Genomic DNA, 14,271 nt, shown 5'->3' with positions numbered 1-14,271 from the left:
CTTTAGTCTACGGAATTTTCCTCTTCATGTCGACCAAATGGAAGAGCTCGGTATGTCGATTGAACCATACGCAAAGACGATGGCAGAGGGCCTCGCGTTTCTCCTCTGGGTCGTGAGGATCGACGCCAACGATATCGAGTTTGTCCTTGCCCGCCCTCGCCCGTCAAACTCGGAATCCAGCAAGTTTGAAGCAAATATTCTAGGACCTCATTCCATGTGGATTATAGACTTTGACTGCTGCAATCCGTTGCCCATGGATGAGGAAGGCTTAGAGATTGCCGCTCGGTGTTTCTGGAGGAACGATCCCTTCTACCCACGGCCTGAGAGTTCCAATGCCGCCGATGAGAGGCTTTGGGGGATCTTTCAGGAGCAGTTCCTAAGAGTTAGTGAGCGGATGCTTGAAGATGAGTCGCCATGTGTGAGGGAGCTCCCAGTGCGTTTGATGGACAAGATTATCGAAACCAGAAGCAAGCTCGACTAAAGGGTAAAGGAAAACGATCGTTGCCGCTGCCGATGTACGCAGTTTAAAAGCCAGTGTTGGATTGTGATATAATCTGATCTGCCATCAATGAATGCATTAGTAGAATTATTACCAAAGTAACGAGATGCAATCTAGATTTGAATGCCCCTTTTCATCTGTTTTAACAATAGTGCACCTTAAAACGGTAAGAAGTACCCCGTGTACCCGCAATGAGCTTCGGTTGCATCGAAATGGCTCAAGGCCGGTGATTTTGATCTTCGTCGCTCTCACCACCGGGGCCAACCTCAGCCTCTGAACTCTCGTATTCTTCCTCATCACTGTCGTCGTCAGAATACACATCCTCCCCAGAACTTTCATAGTCTGTCTCAAGATCTTGGTCCTCTCTAGTCTCTCGTCGAGGCGTGTATATGGAAGGCAGGTTCCAGGCCGAGCTTTGTATCAGTTCCCGCAACTCCGCAATATAATCCACGATGCTCTCGACGACAGCATCCAATTCCCCTTCCTGTACCTGCCTAGCAAGAATTCGATACCATTTGTCGAGACCACTTGACCATTTTTGCTTCTCCTCGATTATAGTTTGTAGCAGGGAGAATGCAGTAGTGGTTTCTTGGTATGATAATGCGTGCAGGACTTTATCGAGGTGGTTAATGTCTTGCTCGGCCGTCCGGTTGCGAATGCCTTCGTATAGGCTCACAAATGCTCGCTGCTCGCTAAAAGAGGGTCGTCGCCAATAGATGAGGTTCCGTAGAGGTACAAAAACGGCGAGCTGAAAGGCGTCCCATGGGGTACGCCCAGAATTGTCGAGATGATTGAGGTCGATCCCCGATAGGTTCAAACTATCAAGGTACTGTAAGATTTGTAGGTTGAACAATAACGCAGCATAGTGAAGAAGAGTAAAGCCTCCATTGTTAATGCCGTGCAACGAAGCCCCTTCATTTACAAGCAAGCGGACAGCAGAGGGTCTATTGTCGACCGCTGCCAGCACTACCGGGGATTGCCCAATGTGATTTCGCGCTTCAATGTCGGCGCCCTGGTGCTTGAGAAGAAGTTGTAGAATCTTTTGTATGACTGATTCATCTTGAATGTGGTTCGCATTGAGAAAATGTAGTGGTGTGTCCCCATGGAGGTTGCGAGCTGCCGCCTGGGAGCCTGATTCAAGCAGCAGCTGGACTGCCTCAAATTGATTACAGATGATAGCCCAATGCAGTGCCGTATACCCCTTCCTGTCTTTTTCTTCCAATGCCCCTTTGGATCGAGATAGGATGCGGATGCACTCCAATTGGCCCCTTTGTGCAGCTGCCATGAGCGGCGTTTGACCCTGGTGATTCCGGCGGTTAACATCGGCGCCCATGGCAATTAGGAGCTCAGCAACCTCCGTCGCATCTTCGAGCTGAAATAGGGCAAGGTGGAGAGGTGTGTCTCCAAGGGCGTTGCATTCATTGACAGTCCAGGGCTCGTCTTGAAGCGCTTGGCGTATGAGGGATATGTCGAGCTGTTGCTGGATGGCTTGGCAAACATGTGTTTCGCACCAAATTTCATCCGCAGAAGACGAGATCAGATTCAGCAAAAATCTAAGCTCGTCTGACAAACCTCGACGGGTTGACAGTGTCCTCTCGACGAGCCATACTATACTCCTGTGAAGGAATTAGTCTGGGCTTGCCAATAGGAACAGGAGTTTTACCGCGGAAAGTCATGCTCTGGTAAGAGTTGCTTCCACAGATGTAGAAGAACCTCTAAAGGGCCGAGGAAATCCATAAAGATAAAAAACTGGCCAGACTCCGTGTTAATTGATGACACCATACCTTCCCATAGCCATGCCGGTGAGTAGTACTTCAACTCGAAAATAGTATCGGTGGTTGCACTGCAGTGTTTATCATTGCAAACTGCTTTCTGAGCTCCAGGGGCAGACCTGTAATCAACGAGCAATGATCCGAGGAAAGGGATTGCCCAGTTTGCTCTTCGGCTCTTGTTCTGGCTGGAGTGGCAGCGGCAGCGGCAGAGATGAGAACATTTGGTTCTTCTCATAGGTGTGATTTGCTGTAGTTGACTGGGTGTGACGTATGTTGATGATCTGCTCTCATTGCGACAAGTAAGCTGAGCTTGAGTTGAATTGTTCAGGGATGAGGCTGGCTCTGCAGCCTCAGACTCAGGCCCTTTCATCTGCTCATCCTCTGAAAGATCACTGGAATCAATGAGCAGGGAGGCCTCTGGCGGTCTGCGATTTGACATGTGTATCGTGAACATCTCGAATTGATGTTGAAGTGCGCTGACTCTGCTCCTTGTTAGCCAACATTCTTTGACAGACTTAGCACTTACTGTTCACAGAAAAGGCCCCCAGTTTGAGAAGTAAAGGCGAAATGAAGGTTCATTTTGGCGTCCATGGTCTTTTCGCGTAGCTTCTGCAACTTGTCGCTTTGCATTATCCACTTCCGCTTCTTTGCCCTGGTGCTGTTGTCTGTCGACCCTCTCCCACAATGTTCGACGAAGCCTTGAAGCTCATTGTTGATTTCCTCGAGTCGCCGAGTAGTGCGCTCCAGTAGCATATTTCCTGTTGCGCCCGATACTAAACTAGATCCCGATGCGTTCTGGACGTCATTGAGCATCGCTGTGATGAGACTGATCTATCCAGGTGTAAGCATTCTTGCGTGAGTTGACCGGAACGAGTGACTTGCGTCTTGCTTAAGCTCGTTGAACTCATGCTGGATTTCGGGAATCTCGTGAACAAGCCTGACGATATGCCGGCCTGCACCGATGGCTTGGCAAAGAGCCACTGAGCTCGCAACGGCCCCTAGGATTTCCATGGCAATGGTAGGGGCCACGTAGTTTGTGTAGCTGTCGAAAGGGCTCTCAGTGAGAAATGAGGGGAAGAAAGCAGGCTCTGAAGGAAGATCTTAAGAGGAGGTCGAGTGAATCAGGCTGGCGGCACAGTGAGGCGAGCAGGGCTGATTCAACCTACAACCGCCGCAACCTGCATGCTGCATGCTGCGCCCCCTCACCTCTGTGGCTTAACATCATGAGTTCTGCGTGGCTGGCTTTTCTGATGCCTTCGGGAATGACCTTGGGGTCGTACAATATACCTGACGTGGCGATGCCTCCAAAGCAGCAAATGGGGCTCCTCTATCAATGCCATGAGGGCTGCGACCGTAAGCATATTGTCATTTGAAATGCCGAAATTACAATAAATGAATTGTTCAGATTATTCGAGAGCCTTGGGCAGCTGTGCTGCTGATGGGACGAGCTCACCATCCTCGACAGCGTCTTCAATAATGTGCCTAAAGGCCGCAACTCCCTGGTCTCCGTCCGCGCAGCCCTCGACAAGAAGGATGGAAGCGGTACGATGGGAGGCAAGATCGGTTGGATCCAGACCTGGAACAACAACCAAGACAAGCTGGGGGAGGAGTCTAATCGGAAGATTGAAACTGGGGGCCTTATAGAGGAAGAGCGGCCGGCAGGCCACTTACGTCTCACTTCATGCCAGTGACGATGCCGACTGTATTGCGTATGTTACTATTACCTGGGTTGGAGGCGAGAGATATGCCTGGCTGGGTGATTTTGGCCGGGTGTGTGGATTACCTTGGTATCCAAGCAACGTCTATGTAAGTAACGCTGAACTATCGAAGCAAGCCAAGATCTAACTCTTCTACTTAAAGGTCGACAACGGAAAGCGGTAAGCCTTAGTTTTGTCACTTCTTGACACATAAGTCCATCACAAGCTAACAATCGCTCATGGCCAACATACCTGCACCTGGATCGACGGCGATGGTACCAACGGACTCTTTGCCAAGTCTTTCAGCATTCACTTCCCAACCTTTGCCCACGAGCCCAACAAACCATACTCGAAGAACCCAAAGAGCTACTGCGGCATCCAAGGCTTCCTGGGATACCGAGACCTTCAAATGCGACGACCTGTGCCTGTGCCGAACAACCGCAAGAAAGCTATCGGCCCTCAACGTCGATACACATCTGGCACGCGAGTAGTCGTAACTAAGGAAGCTGGATATAACACGACGGAGCTTTGCACGTCTGAAACCTCCTGGGATCCTGACTTTGTCTCCCTTGATGAAGGCCTCTACTGTGACATGGATAGCCGCGAGCTGTGGCCAGTTTGTGATGAAGACAAGGATGCTGTTCCATGCTTTGATGCCGAGGCTATGAAGGTTGAGTGCGGGGACAAAGTAGAAAGGGATGCGATTCCTCAGCAGAAGGAGTTTACTGACATCATTCAGTGGTAGAGTGGACTTTGTCCATCACGAGGTCACATCGGCCACCACACTCATTTCTTGTGAATGAAGCGATTCAAAATTGACATTGATATATCTGGGACACTTGGCGAGGGGGCCATTGGGAGCTAGTGTTTGTGACGAGTATCTAGGTAGGAATTGAACAATGTACCCTGCCCTATTGAGCTTCACGAACCCAGTCGGAGGTGAACCCAACGCCCAGCGACTCTGTGGCCTTATAGAGGACCTCGATCTCGGATGAATACTCATCCACAGTGAGCTTGCGCTGGACAGTTCCTTTGCCTGCTCTTAGCATAGGCTTGTCAGCGGATGCGAAGATGATCATGTCGGGGTGAATTCTGCGGCTCAGAGAAATTGGCTTGTTTGCAGCTTCAACTGACGGCCAGATTGTATCAACCAAACTCTTCCGATCCTCTTCGTTTTTCGGGGGATTGACAGCTTCCACCAGCAGACCTGATCGAGGGTACCCAGTGCCAATGACCAATGCCGTGCTGACAGCAGGGTTGGAATCAATGATGCTCTCCATCTCAATCGGGTTCAAGTTGGCTCCACTAGAGAACACAATGACATCGTCAGTACGTCCCCGATATAGCCAAAGATTCTCCTTTGTCGGGTGTTTTGCGTAGAGGTCCTTCATAGGCCACTCGTCCAGCTCGGGGAATGTCTGAAAGAAGGCCTGGTACAGGTCGAGCTTTGGATCCCTGACGATGAAGTGTTCGTACAGGTCTTCCGAGATTTGACGAAACTCTGAGCCGACGACATGGCTGTAGCTCATGTATTGCCAATCTTCTTTGTCGAGGAGATGAGAGGGAAGGGCACCGCTTTCGGTCGTTCCAAGACAGTTAAGGAGCTTTGTTTTGGCGGTAATGGCGTCCCCTACTGCCTTGGGGAGGGATCCTCCTCCAAAAGTAACTTGATCCAAACGACTGAGGTTATCTAGATACGTGGGGTTCTTTGCGAGATCGCTTAGTATGAAGGGCGCGTGGGCGCTTTGCTGCACGTTGCCGTGGACATGGATCGCATTGGCAGTCTCCGCGGAAAGGGGGAATGGCCCGAGAACCACCGTGAAGCCAGCATAGATGCACCCGGGGAGAAGCATCCAGATACCGGCGCAGTGGCAAAGGGGAAAGGCCAGGTAGACGCGAGATCCAGCGCACATGGAGGGATACGTGTCTGGAAAGCCTAGGGATGGCAGCTGTGTGCATGCATCCAATGTCGCGAGTGTTCCGTGTGTTTGAACCAGAGGCTTGGGCATGCCGGTTGAGCCAGAAGTGTGCAAAACAACGAACGGCTCTGATCTCGCCTCCTCAAAGGTCTTGGTGAAAGGGTACAGCTCTACGTGCCCGTCTTCTAGCCAATGCTGCAATGCGGGCATTTCCAAAACATCCATACGACGTGTCTGAATGAGTTGTCCCACGATAGGCAAAGGAAACTTCGGAGGGACCAGGAAAGTCTTGCAATCGGTCTCCTCTAGAAGGAACAGACTTGCTTCGAGAGGGTTTCGCGGCGAAAGCAGATGAAGCTTGTAGCCCGTCTTGACACAGGCGAGCGTGAGGATGGCATAGACGACATCTTGAGGACCGATAAATGCCAGGGTTGGAAAGTTGTAACCACGTCCGAGGTGTTTCTCGATATACCAGGCGCATCGGTTGACGGCCCGGGCAAAGGCTTTGGCGTTGATGTCTTGGAATCCGTCGGCGGGGTTGTTGGTCTTTGTCACAGAGTAAAAGACTCGGCCTGGATCAGATATGGCGATTTCGTCGACTAGGGAAGGCAGAAGACGCCTTCCATGTTTTGTTTGTGTCATTGCAACAGGTTGGTGGTGGGACTTGGGGAAAGTGTATATAATAGCTTGTGTTTCGCCACGCCTGTTGATGAGAAGTTTTAGTAGAGAATACAAGCTCCAAGCAATTAGTTGAAATGAGCCGGGACTTCTAACTTATATCTTTACACGTCCATGTATCCAAGTCCAGTGACGCGTTTCAAGCCGTTCTTCCCAATCTCGATCTGACATGCATCTCGATAGACCAAGGCGGTTATAAGTTGCGCCTACAATTATGGACTCCCTGCCCTATAAGGCGGTGGTCTGATTGAGCGGCCCAAGAGGCTACAAGTGATTGACACCCAAATAAGCGAGTTTGTCAGCTTACCTGGGAACTGGGCGGCGCGTGGGACTTGTTATGGAGAAGCGCTGATGATCTTTTCACTGCCTCAATCAGAGAAGGATTCACTGCTCACGAAGAACAGAAATGTCTTGTCACAATGCTGCTCTTGAATTGGCTGTCTTGTGTATAGCGATTAATTACTAGATACAGCGTCTCGAGTTGTATTGCAGGTATAGGGATGGTCTACCTGAACAGTCTTAAAACTGCATCGTCACCAGACAGGGTATCTTGACCGCAACCCCCCGAGCCACGTCGTTCATTCGTAAATGCCAGCTCAACTACTCCTCCGGGGCCAATCCAGGCAGTGTCAGACGAATAGCCTTGACTGGCCACTGATAGTTCCTCTCGTAGCGAGTGCTAAATGACCACTTGCCAGATCCGACAACCTCGGTCTTTGGGCCCTCGGGCGCCGGGAGGATAACCTCCATCGTGGTTGTTGGTGGAACAACGACATCGACTTGAAGGGTGAACGCGTCCTTTTCGCCCTCAATTTCTTTCAGGTTCCAGGAGCTTGAGACGATGCCGTATGGTGTCAGGTGCTGCGCCGACGCCCACTTGAACTCGCCTCCGATCTCAGGTTGCACTCTTGTCTTCTTCCAGCCTGATTCCAACTGTTGGAGACCGGCTAGGCGCTCAACCATAAACTTAGCCACGGCACCATAGGCGTAGTGGTTAAAGCTCGTCATCTCGCCTGGGTTGATAGTGCCGTCGGGCAACATGCTGTCCCAGCGCTCCCACATAGTTGTTGCACCCATGGAGATGGTGTATAGCCAGGACGGGCATGTCTCGTTTAGGAGCATTGAGTAGGCGACGTCACTGTGGCCGGCTCGTGTCAGAGCTTCACAGATAAACGGTGTACCGGCGAATCCAGTGCCGACGCAGAAGCCGTTGCGTCGGACAATGTCGACCAAACGCTCACCAGCACGAGCGAGCTGATGTGACTCAAGCAGGTCGAAGCAGATAGCAAGACAATAAGAAGTCTGGCATTCTGACAGGATACGGCCACTGGGCGTCACGTATTCGCCCCTGAACTCGGCACGGGCGCTGGCAGCTTCAGACTTGTAGCGCGAAGCATCCTCAGTTCGACCTAGGATCTCTGCAACGCGGGCTACCAAGTCGAGACTGCGGATGAGGAAGGCATCGGCGACTAGATGGGGGTTCGCCTGGGCCTTTTGAGGTGCGTCTGGGGGTGCAGTGGGATCAAGCCAATCCTATCGACAGTTAGTTCTGATATGTCAACTTGGGGAAGGGATTATTACAGCCAGCTGGATCGAATTGGAGTCCCAAAGATGAGTAGCACCCGTCTTGTTTCTGGGGATACACTTCAGCCACTCCTCCATGGACTCATACTGATCCGCCAGAACGGTAGGATCCGCCGTCTCCTCCCACAAAGCCCAAGGAGCGAGAACAGTCACATCATGCCAGATGGCACACGGCCACGGGTTTCCCCAGAACTTGTTGTAATGGAGGATATTGGGTGTCACCATGGGAGGAATGCCTTTCTGCTTCTTCTGGTCCGCCCAAACATCTTGTAGCCAGTCTCGCAGGATGGAGACGCATCCGTAGACAAAGGTAGCCGTGGGGGCGAAGAGAGCGAGATCACCGGTCCAACCGAGACGTTCATCGCGTTGGGGACAGTCTGTCGGGATGGAGACAAAGTTGCCTCTCATACCCCAGCGGACGTTACTGAAGAGTCGGTTGAGCTTGTCGTCTGAGCATGCAAATGTGCCCTGTTCCTCCATGTCTGTATTGCAGACAACAGCTTCTAGCACATCCAGCAAGTTATCCTCCTTCGAAGGCCAGTTGTCGATCTGAGCGTATCGGAAACCGTGGAAGGTGAAGCGAGGCTCATATGACTCGCCCTTTTCGTCTCCCTTGAGGGTGTAGACATCTTGAGCTGTAGCAAAACGAAGAGGTCTAATTCCTAGCTCCTCCTTTTCCATAACTTCGGCGTGAGTGATGGTGACGGAATGACCGCGGGGCCCCTTGATGGACTTGATGCGGATGTATCCAACCAGGTTCTGTCCAAAGTCGAGCACAGTCTTTCCAGAGGGAGTTGTGATGAGTGTAGTGGGCTTGACAGTCTCGATCCTGCGTACAGGCTCAGAGAAACCGGCATTGAGAGTAACAGACTCTGAAATTGGGGGGAGAATGTCGACGGCCTTCCAGTCTCCGGAAGCAACACCAGGACTAGACCAGCCGGGAATTTCTGTCGTCGCATCGTACTTTTCTCCATCGTAGATCTCTGCCAGCTTGATAGGCCCTTGTGAGGCTGTCCAGGTGTCGTCTGTAACAACAGTATAGGTGCTGCCGTTCTTTAGCTGAACTTCAAGCTGTGCTTGAAGACCGGTGCGAGAGCCCCAGATGTTGCGCTGGCCGCCCTCAAATCCGAGTCGGCCTTTATACCAGCCTTCAGCGACATGGACTCCAAGACAGTTCTCGCCGGAAGAGAGAAGTCTAGTGACATCGTAGGTCTGATAGTTCAACTGCGAATCATAGCAGTTCCAGCCAGGAGCCAAGAAGTAATCGCCAACTCGCTTTCCATTGAGCTCGGCTTCGTAGATTCCTTGGGCTGTGATGTAAAGTCTTGCTGATTGAACATCAGAGTCAACCTTGAACTCTTTGCGGAATAGGTCTGCAGGTTGGGGCTTGTCGTTGTTGTCGTCTGACCAGGGTGCTGAGATGAGCTTGCTGGTCCATTCTTTTCTGTCAAAGAGGCCAGCCTCTAGAGTCGCAGGCTCGCTCCAGGCAGTGGACTCTGATTGTCCCTTTCCTCGGGCTCTGACGCGGATGGAGTATATCTCACGGGATTGAATAGACTCCTCGTGTGGCCAAGCAACCAACTGTGAGTCGGGAGACGTCCTCTTGACAGAGCAGACCTCTGCAGTCTCCCCTCGAGTGACCTTGCTCAGCTGAAGCTCATACTCTTCTTGCGTAAAATTCTCGGGGGCATTTTCGAATCGCCACGAGATGCGAGGTTTCGTCTCGTGCACGCCAAGAGTGTTTTCCGGGCGATAATGCTCAAAACGAACGTCGACGACCTTGAGGGAGGACATGGTGAAGCGGGGTTACATTGACTGGCACTTGGAGTCCAGGAGGAGGATAGTTTGGACGGCCTCGGGATATATTTTCTAGTTCTTGCTTTTAGCCTAAAGTTCACTCTCTGTTCTTTGTGGAAGTCGGACCTTGTTTTATCGGTTCAATCGATGCCGAATTATCGTCTTAAGAACGATTAATGGAGCGTCATCGTCTGAGCATCAAGGTAACCCCTCATGTCAGGTCGGCCTATGATGGCCCGAAACGGCGACCTTCTGAGACAGCAGCCAATCGCCAATTATTCGGAACTAGTAGTGGATCTCAAGGTTACAAGTGTCTCCATCCCTGTCCCCAGTTGTCGGGCTGTATCCTTCTCCGCGAACGCTTCACATTGCCTGATACGGTAATGTATGGTCAGATGAGGATGTTTTTGGTGGATCATGGTTAAACTACGGGATGGCTTTGAAGCTGATAAACCCGCAGGATCACGCACACAGCGAAGAGGATGCTCAAACTGGATAGAGGAGGATCTCTTCTTCGGTCAAGATGGGCGCGAACGTGGGTTCTTGTATCTGCGCTTCCGCTCTGTCCCCACCGAAACAACCATCATGAATCGCGCTGTTTCGGTGGATTGACATGCCGACCAAACGTTAACACAGCGATCTCCATTTCTTCTACCTCTCCGAGCCATTGCCGATGCCATACCCATGTAGAATAGTCACCCCGGCCCCGCGCTCCTCCCCGCCTTGTCTCTCGAGTCTGGGGAACATGACTCGTGAAACCATGCCCAACTCGCTGGAAACCTGGGGTTAGACCTGGGGTATCGTCCGTAAACAGCGAGGAGTCGTCCTATTTCCCAAGAATCGCCAAGTTCTTGGGCCGTAGTTTAGGCGTAGAACAGGCGTCAAGCTGGTTGGTGTTGCTCATGCTGAGGTTGTATAAATTGAGGATGCTAGTCCCATCTGTTGAAATGTGGAGGCATTATTGAGCCGGACTTGTTGAATCATCCGTGATAATATCCACAATGGCTCGTGAGAGTATCGAGGCCAAGCCCGACATCAGTCAGCACGACAACCCGGCTGACAACGAACATGGCATCACTCGCAAGGACCTTGCCTTAGACGCTGCCTCCAAAGGTCAGGGCATCTCTGGCTACGAGACTCTTTCTCTTTGGGAGACTGTCAAGGCCTTCAAGGTCAACGCCGCCATCTGCTTTGCAGTCACCTTCAGTGCTGCTACCGATGGCTACCAGATTGGGTATTTACAAGCCTTCCACACCTGCTACCCATCCTTGTTAACATGTACAGCATCAATGGCAACATCATCGCCAACCCAGGCTTTGTCCACCAATTCGCCACAAAGCTCAACGATGCTGGCGAACCCTTCCTCGCCTCCGACATTCTCGCCGGCTGGAGTTCCATCATGTCGGTCGGCCAGATCATCGGCATGACCCATTTGACCTTTGTGTCCGACCGTTTCGGCCGCAAGGTAGCCATGTATTGGTACTGGTTCATCCTCGCCTGCAGCGTTCTGTGCGAAAGTCTGGCGAGGAGATGGGAGGTTTGGCTTATTGCCAAGTTGCTTGCGGGTATTGGCGTGGGATGCTTGCAGTCTACTATTCCGACTTACATCTCTGAGGTCGCGCCTATTCGAATTCGTGGTGGTCTGCTCATGAGTTATAGTCTTTGGTTCACCGTGGGCCAGTTCATGGCGCCTGTCGCCTTGCAGGTCCTCTCTCAGACCGACCGCCATGACTGGCTCACGCCCATCTATACCCAATGGGCGCAGATCGGTCTCATGATTCTGATCTACCTTCTTGTCCCTGAATCGCCTGCCTGGTGTGTCAGTCGGGGCAAGCATGAACAGGCCAAGAGGTCCCTGCGAATCCTCAACCACGGCGTCAAGGACTATGATGTTGATCAGCAGTTTCAACTCCTCTCCATGGCGATTGACCACGAGCGTACCGTCGCTGCTGATCAGCGCCGTGAAAAGTGGTATGCCATCTTCCAGGGCACAGACGGACTACGCACTCTCATCGCGCTGTGGACTTTGCTTACCCAGCAATTCATTGGCCTCACCCTTTTTGGAACATTTGGAAGCTACTTTTTCCAACAAGCTGGCATCTCTGATCCCTTCAAGTACACTTGCATTACTTCCGGCATCAATGTCGCCGCCGGTATCGCCTTGGTCTTTGCCGCGGATTGGGTTGGTCGTCGCAGACTTTCTTGCAGCGGTACAACTCTATCTTGGGTTTCAACTACCGCTATTGGCATCCTAGGGGTTGTGCCACAGGTTTCTGCCACCAACTATCTCATGGTTGTCTTTGCAGTTCTTTGGAGTAAGTGATAATGCTTCCAAGATTGACTCTCGCTCACCAACTGCTAGATCTTGGAATGGTCTCCAACGGCGCTACCGGTTGGGGATTCATCGGTGAAATCTCATCTCAGCGCTTGAGACCCTATACAGCTGGCTTCGGCGCTGCATCGACGTGTGTTGCTGGCGTGGTTATGAACGTCCTCACCCCTTACATGGTCAACACCAACCAGTGGAACTGGGGTCTCAAGACGGGCTGGTTCTACGCTGGACTTGGTCTGCCCTTTACTGTCGCCATGTGGTTCTTGATTCCCGAAACTGCTAGGTTTGTTCAGTCTGTCGTCACATTGATCTTGCTCTGACGTTTTACAGTCGCTCACCTGCCGAGTTGGACGAGTTATTTGAGAGAAAGGTTCGCCCTTGGCGATTCCACAAGACGGAGACGGCCACCCAGCGCATTGTCAAGGTTGATGAAGGTGATGAATAAGGCAATGATCACACAGCAACGAGATTTCTCATACCTGGCAATGCCTGATATGCCAACTGGCAGTTGGGGTAAGGGCTGGGAAAAGAAAGAACCTGAGATCATATTACTCGTCTTCCAGGTCCATCTACCTTCACTCTGTATGTCTCAATTATACCCCTGAATCGAACCTGTACTTGATCTGTTCCGTCTCTGCTTCATGGCCGACCCCCAATAAGCGCTTCCCCTTTCTCGTCAGGTGCGTGATCCCATATCGGAGTCGCTCACCCCTCATCGTCTTCGTGACATCTATTGCCGTCATACTTCCAACTTCGGGTAGTAGCTCGACGAACTTGGAGTCCCGCACGGCTGTCGACGGATAGCCGAGAATCTCGGGGCCGTCAGCAAGGTGGGCAAAGACCACGCTGAGAACGCCACTGCACAGCAGCACGATGCACGACACGAAGCAGAGGGCGATCCAGGGCTTGTATATGGTGTATTGCCGATGTCGTTACGTTTTCTGAGAAGGATTGCATCCCGTCGATCGTGCCTTGCGTCCCCATATCAGTCTGCGAGGGGACAAGATATGTATTGAACAGCTGAGATAACCAGCGGCTAAACAAGGCATCACCCAGTTTCTCGAATGCGCCAATGGTAATGCTCTTGGTGGTATGCCCTGACTTAGAGTCGGTTAGATACCTCATTGACAGGTCTGCCCTTCCAGTAACGGCTGTCCCCGCTGCTATTGGTAATCCCATAGAGACCCAATGCAGCGTAGAGGGAAATGATAGTGGTGATATATCCTCGGGGGCATGCCGCCGGCGGGAAGGGCGCTGGGCGACGACGGTGCAGTTTTGCAGGCTTGTTCTGGAGCGGGAGCAGGACAATCGCGACTCGACGTATTTCTGCTTCATCCCACATTTAGCTGCAATCGTATAGGGCCAATCTTCTTCGACGCTGCCCCCAGGCGAGATTTGGGCGTCGAAAAAGAGGTTTGCCGCTTTCGACTCGATCCCCGTCTCATTCTTGAAAATAAGGGGCCGTGTGAACGCAGTTGTACGAGGGCGACTCCAGCCGAGTCTTTCGGACAAGAGTGAAGTGTTGAGCCAGAAGGGATCGACGAATCGATCAACGCCAAAGTTCCATGTCGTGCTGATGAGCCCGTGACGAGTGACGTAGATGGTTCCGTTCTGGTAGGTGACGTTGTCTTAGTCATAATAGGGTTGAAGGATAGTGATGTCGTAGTCAAAAACCCACATGCTGTGCTGCTGCTTGGAGCAATTGAGTTGAAGGTAGCTAGTCTGCATATAAAAGGTCCAGACGTGACCCTAGAATACGCAGCAGAGACTGACCACCCAGAGGTGAAAAGATCCATATGAAGAGCAGTCCGGCTCCCAGGGGGTTCATGACCCATCAACTCCACATGCCTCACACACCCACTTTTCTACCAAAGCATTGGCTTTGCATACATCCGTCAAGCTACCACTCCCTATGGACAGTCGTGTACTCAGTGTCTACCTCTACATAATCTGGAGGCAAAAAGCTGAGCAATCAAGCATGCCATTCTCTTGG

General features: G+C 51.7%; 6 protein-coding genes across 6 annotated transcripts; 3 read left to right on the top strand and 3 right to left on the bottom strand.

The window, feature by feature from the left end:
• Positions 1–52: 52 nt before the first annotated feature.
• On the top strand, positions 53–481 carry NCS54_01065400 (DUF3669 domain-containing protein; the record flags this gene model as incomplete). Its single annotated transcript, XM_053155955.1, has 1 exon — positions 53–481. The coding sequence occupies one exon, from the start codon at positions 53–55 to the stop codon at positions 479–481; it is 429 nt and encodes a 142-aa protein (XP_053011930.1).
• Positions 482–716: 235 nt separating this feature from the next.
• Positions 717–3,084, bottom strand: NCS54_01065300 (Hypothetical protein; the record flags this gene model as incomplete). Its single annotated transcript, XM_053155954.1, has 3 exons — positions 717–2,115; positions 2,163–2,753; positions 2,798–3,084. The coding sequence occupies 3 exons, from the start codon at positions 3,082–3,084 to the stop codon at positions 717–719; spliced, it is 2,277 nt and encodes a 758-aa protein (XP_053011929.1).
• Positions 3,085–3,609: 525 nt separating this feature from the next.
• NCS54_01065200 (Hypothetical protein) lies at positions 3,610–4,713 on the top strand (the record flags this gene model as incomplete). Its single annotated transcript, XM_053155953.1, has 5 exons — positions 3,610–3,624; positions 3,720–3,880; positions 3,960–4,077; positions 4,132–4,148; positions 4,275–4,713. The coding sequence occupies 5 exons, from the start codon at positions 3,610–3,612 to the stop codon at positions 4,711–4,713; spliced, it is 750 nt and encodes a 249-aa protein (XP_053011928.1).
• A 166-nt stretch (positions 4,714–4,879) lies between these two features.
• NCS54_01065100 (AMP-binding domain-containing protein) lies at positions 4,880–6,529 on the bottom strand (the record flags this gene model as incomplete). Its single annotated transcript, XM_053155952.1, has 1 exon — positions 4,880–6,529. One exon carries the CDS (start codon positions 6,527–6,529, stop codon positions 4,880–4,882), a length of 1,650 nt encoding a protein of 549 aa, XP_053011927.1.
• A 636-nt stretch (positions 6,530–7,165) lies between these two features.
• On the bottom strand, positions 7,166–9,943 carry NCS54_01065000 (Alpha-L-rhamnosidase; the record flags this gene model as incomplete). Its single annotated transcript, XM_053155951.1, has 2 exons — positions 7,166–8,098; positions 8,147–9,943. 2 exons carry the CDS (start codon positions 9,941–9,943, stop codon positions 7,166–7,168), a joined length of 2,730 nt encoding a protein of 909 aa, XP_053011926.1.
• Positions 9,944–10,947: 1,004 nt separating this feature from the next.
• On the top strand, positions 10,948–12,723 carry NCS54_01064900 (MFS domain-containing protein; the record flags this gene model as incomplete). Its single annotated transcript, XM_053155950.1, has 4 exons — positions 10,948–11,180; positions 11,231–12,261; positions 12,309–12,561; positions 12,609–12,723. 4 exons carry the CDS (start codon positions 10,948–10,950, stop codon positions 12,721–12,723), a joined length of 1,632 nt encoding a protein of 543 aa, XP_053011925.1.
• Between the last annotated feature and the right edge of the window lie 1,548 nt (positions 12,724–14,271).

The sequence above is a fragment of the Fusarium falciforme genome, chromosome 8 (assembly GCF_026873545.1).
Source record: "Fusarium falciforme chromosome 8, complete sequence".
Lineage (NCBI taxonomy): Eukaryota > Fungi > Ascomycota > Sordariomycetes > Hypocreales > Nectriaceae > Fusarium > Fusarium falciforme.
This window is presented reverse-complemented; position numbering and strand designations above follow the sequence as displayed.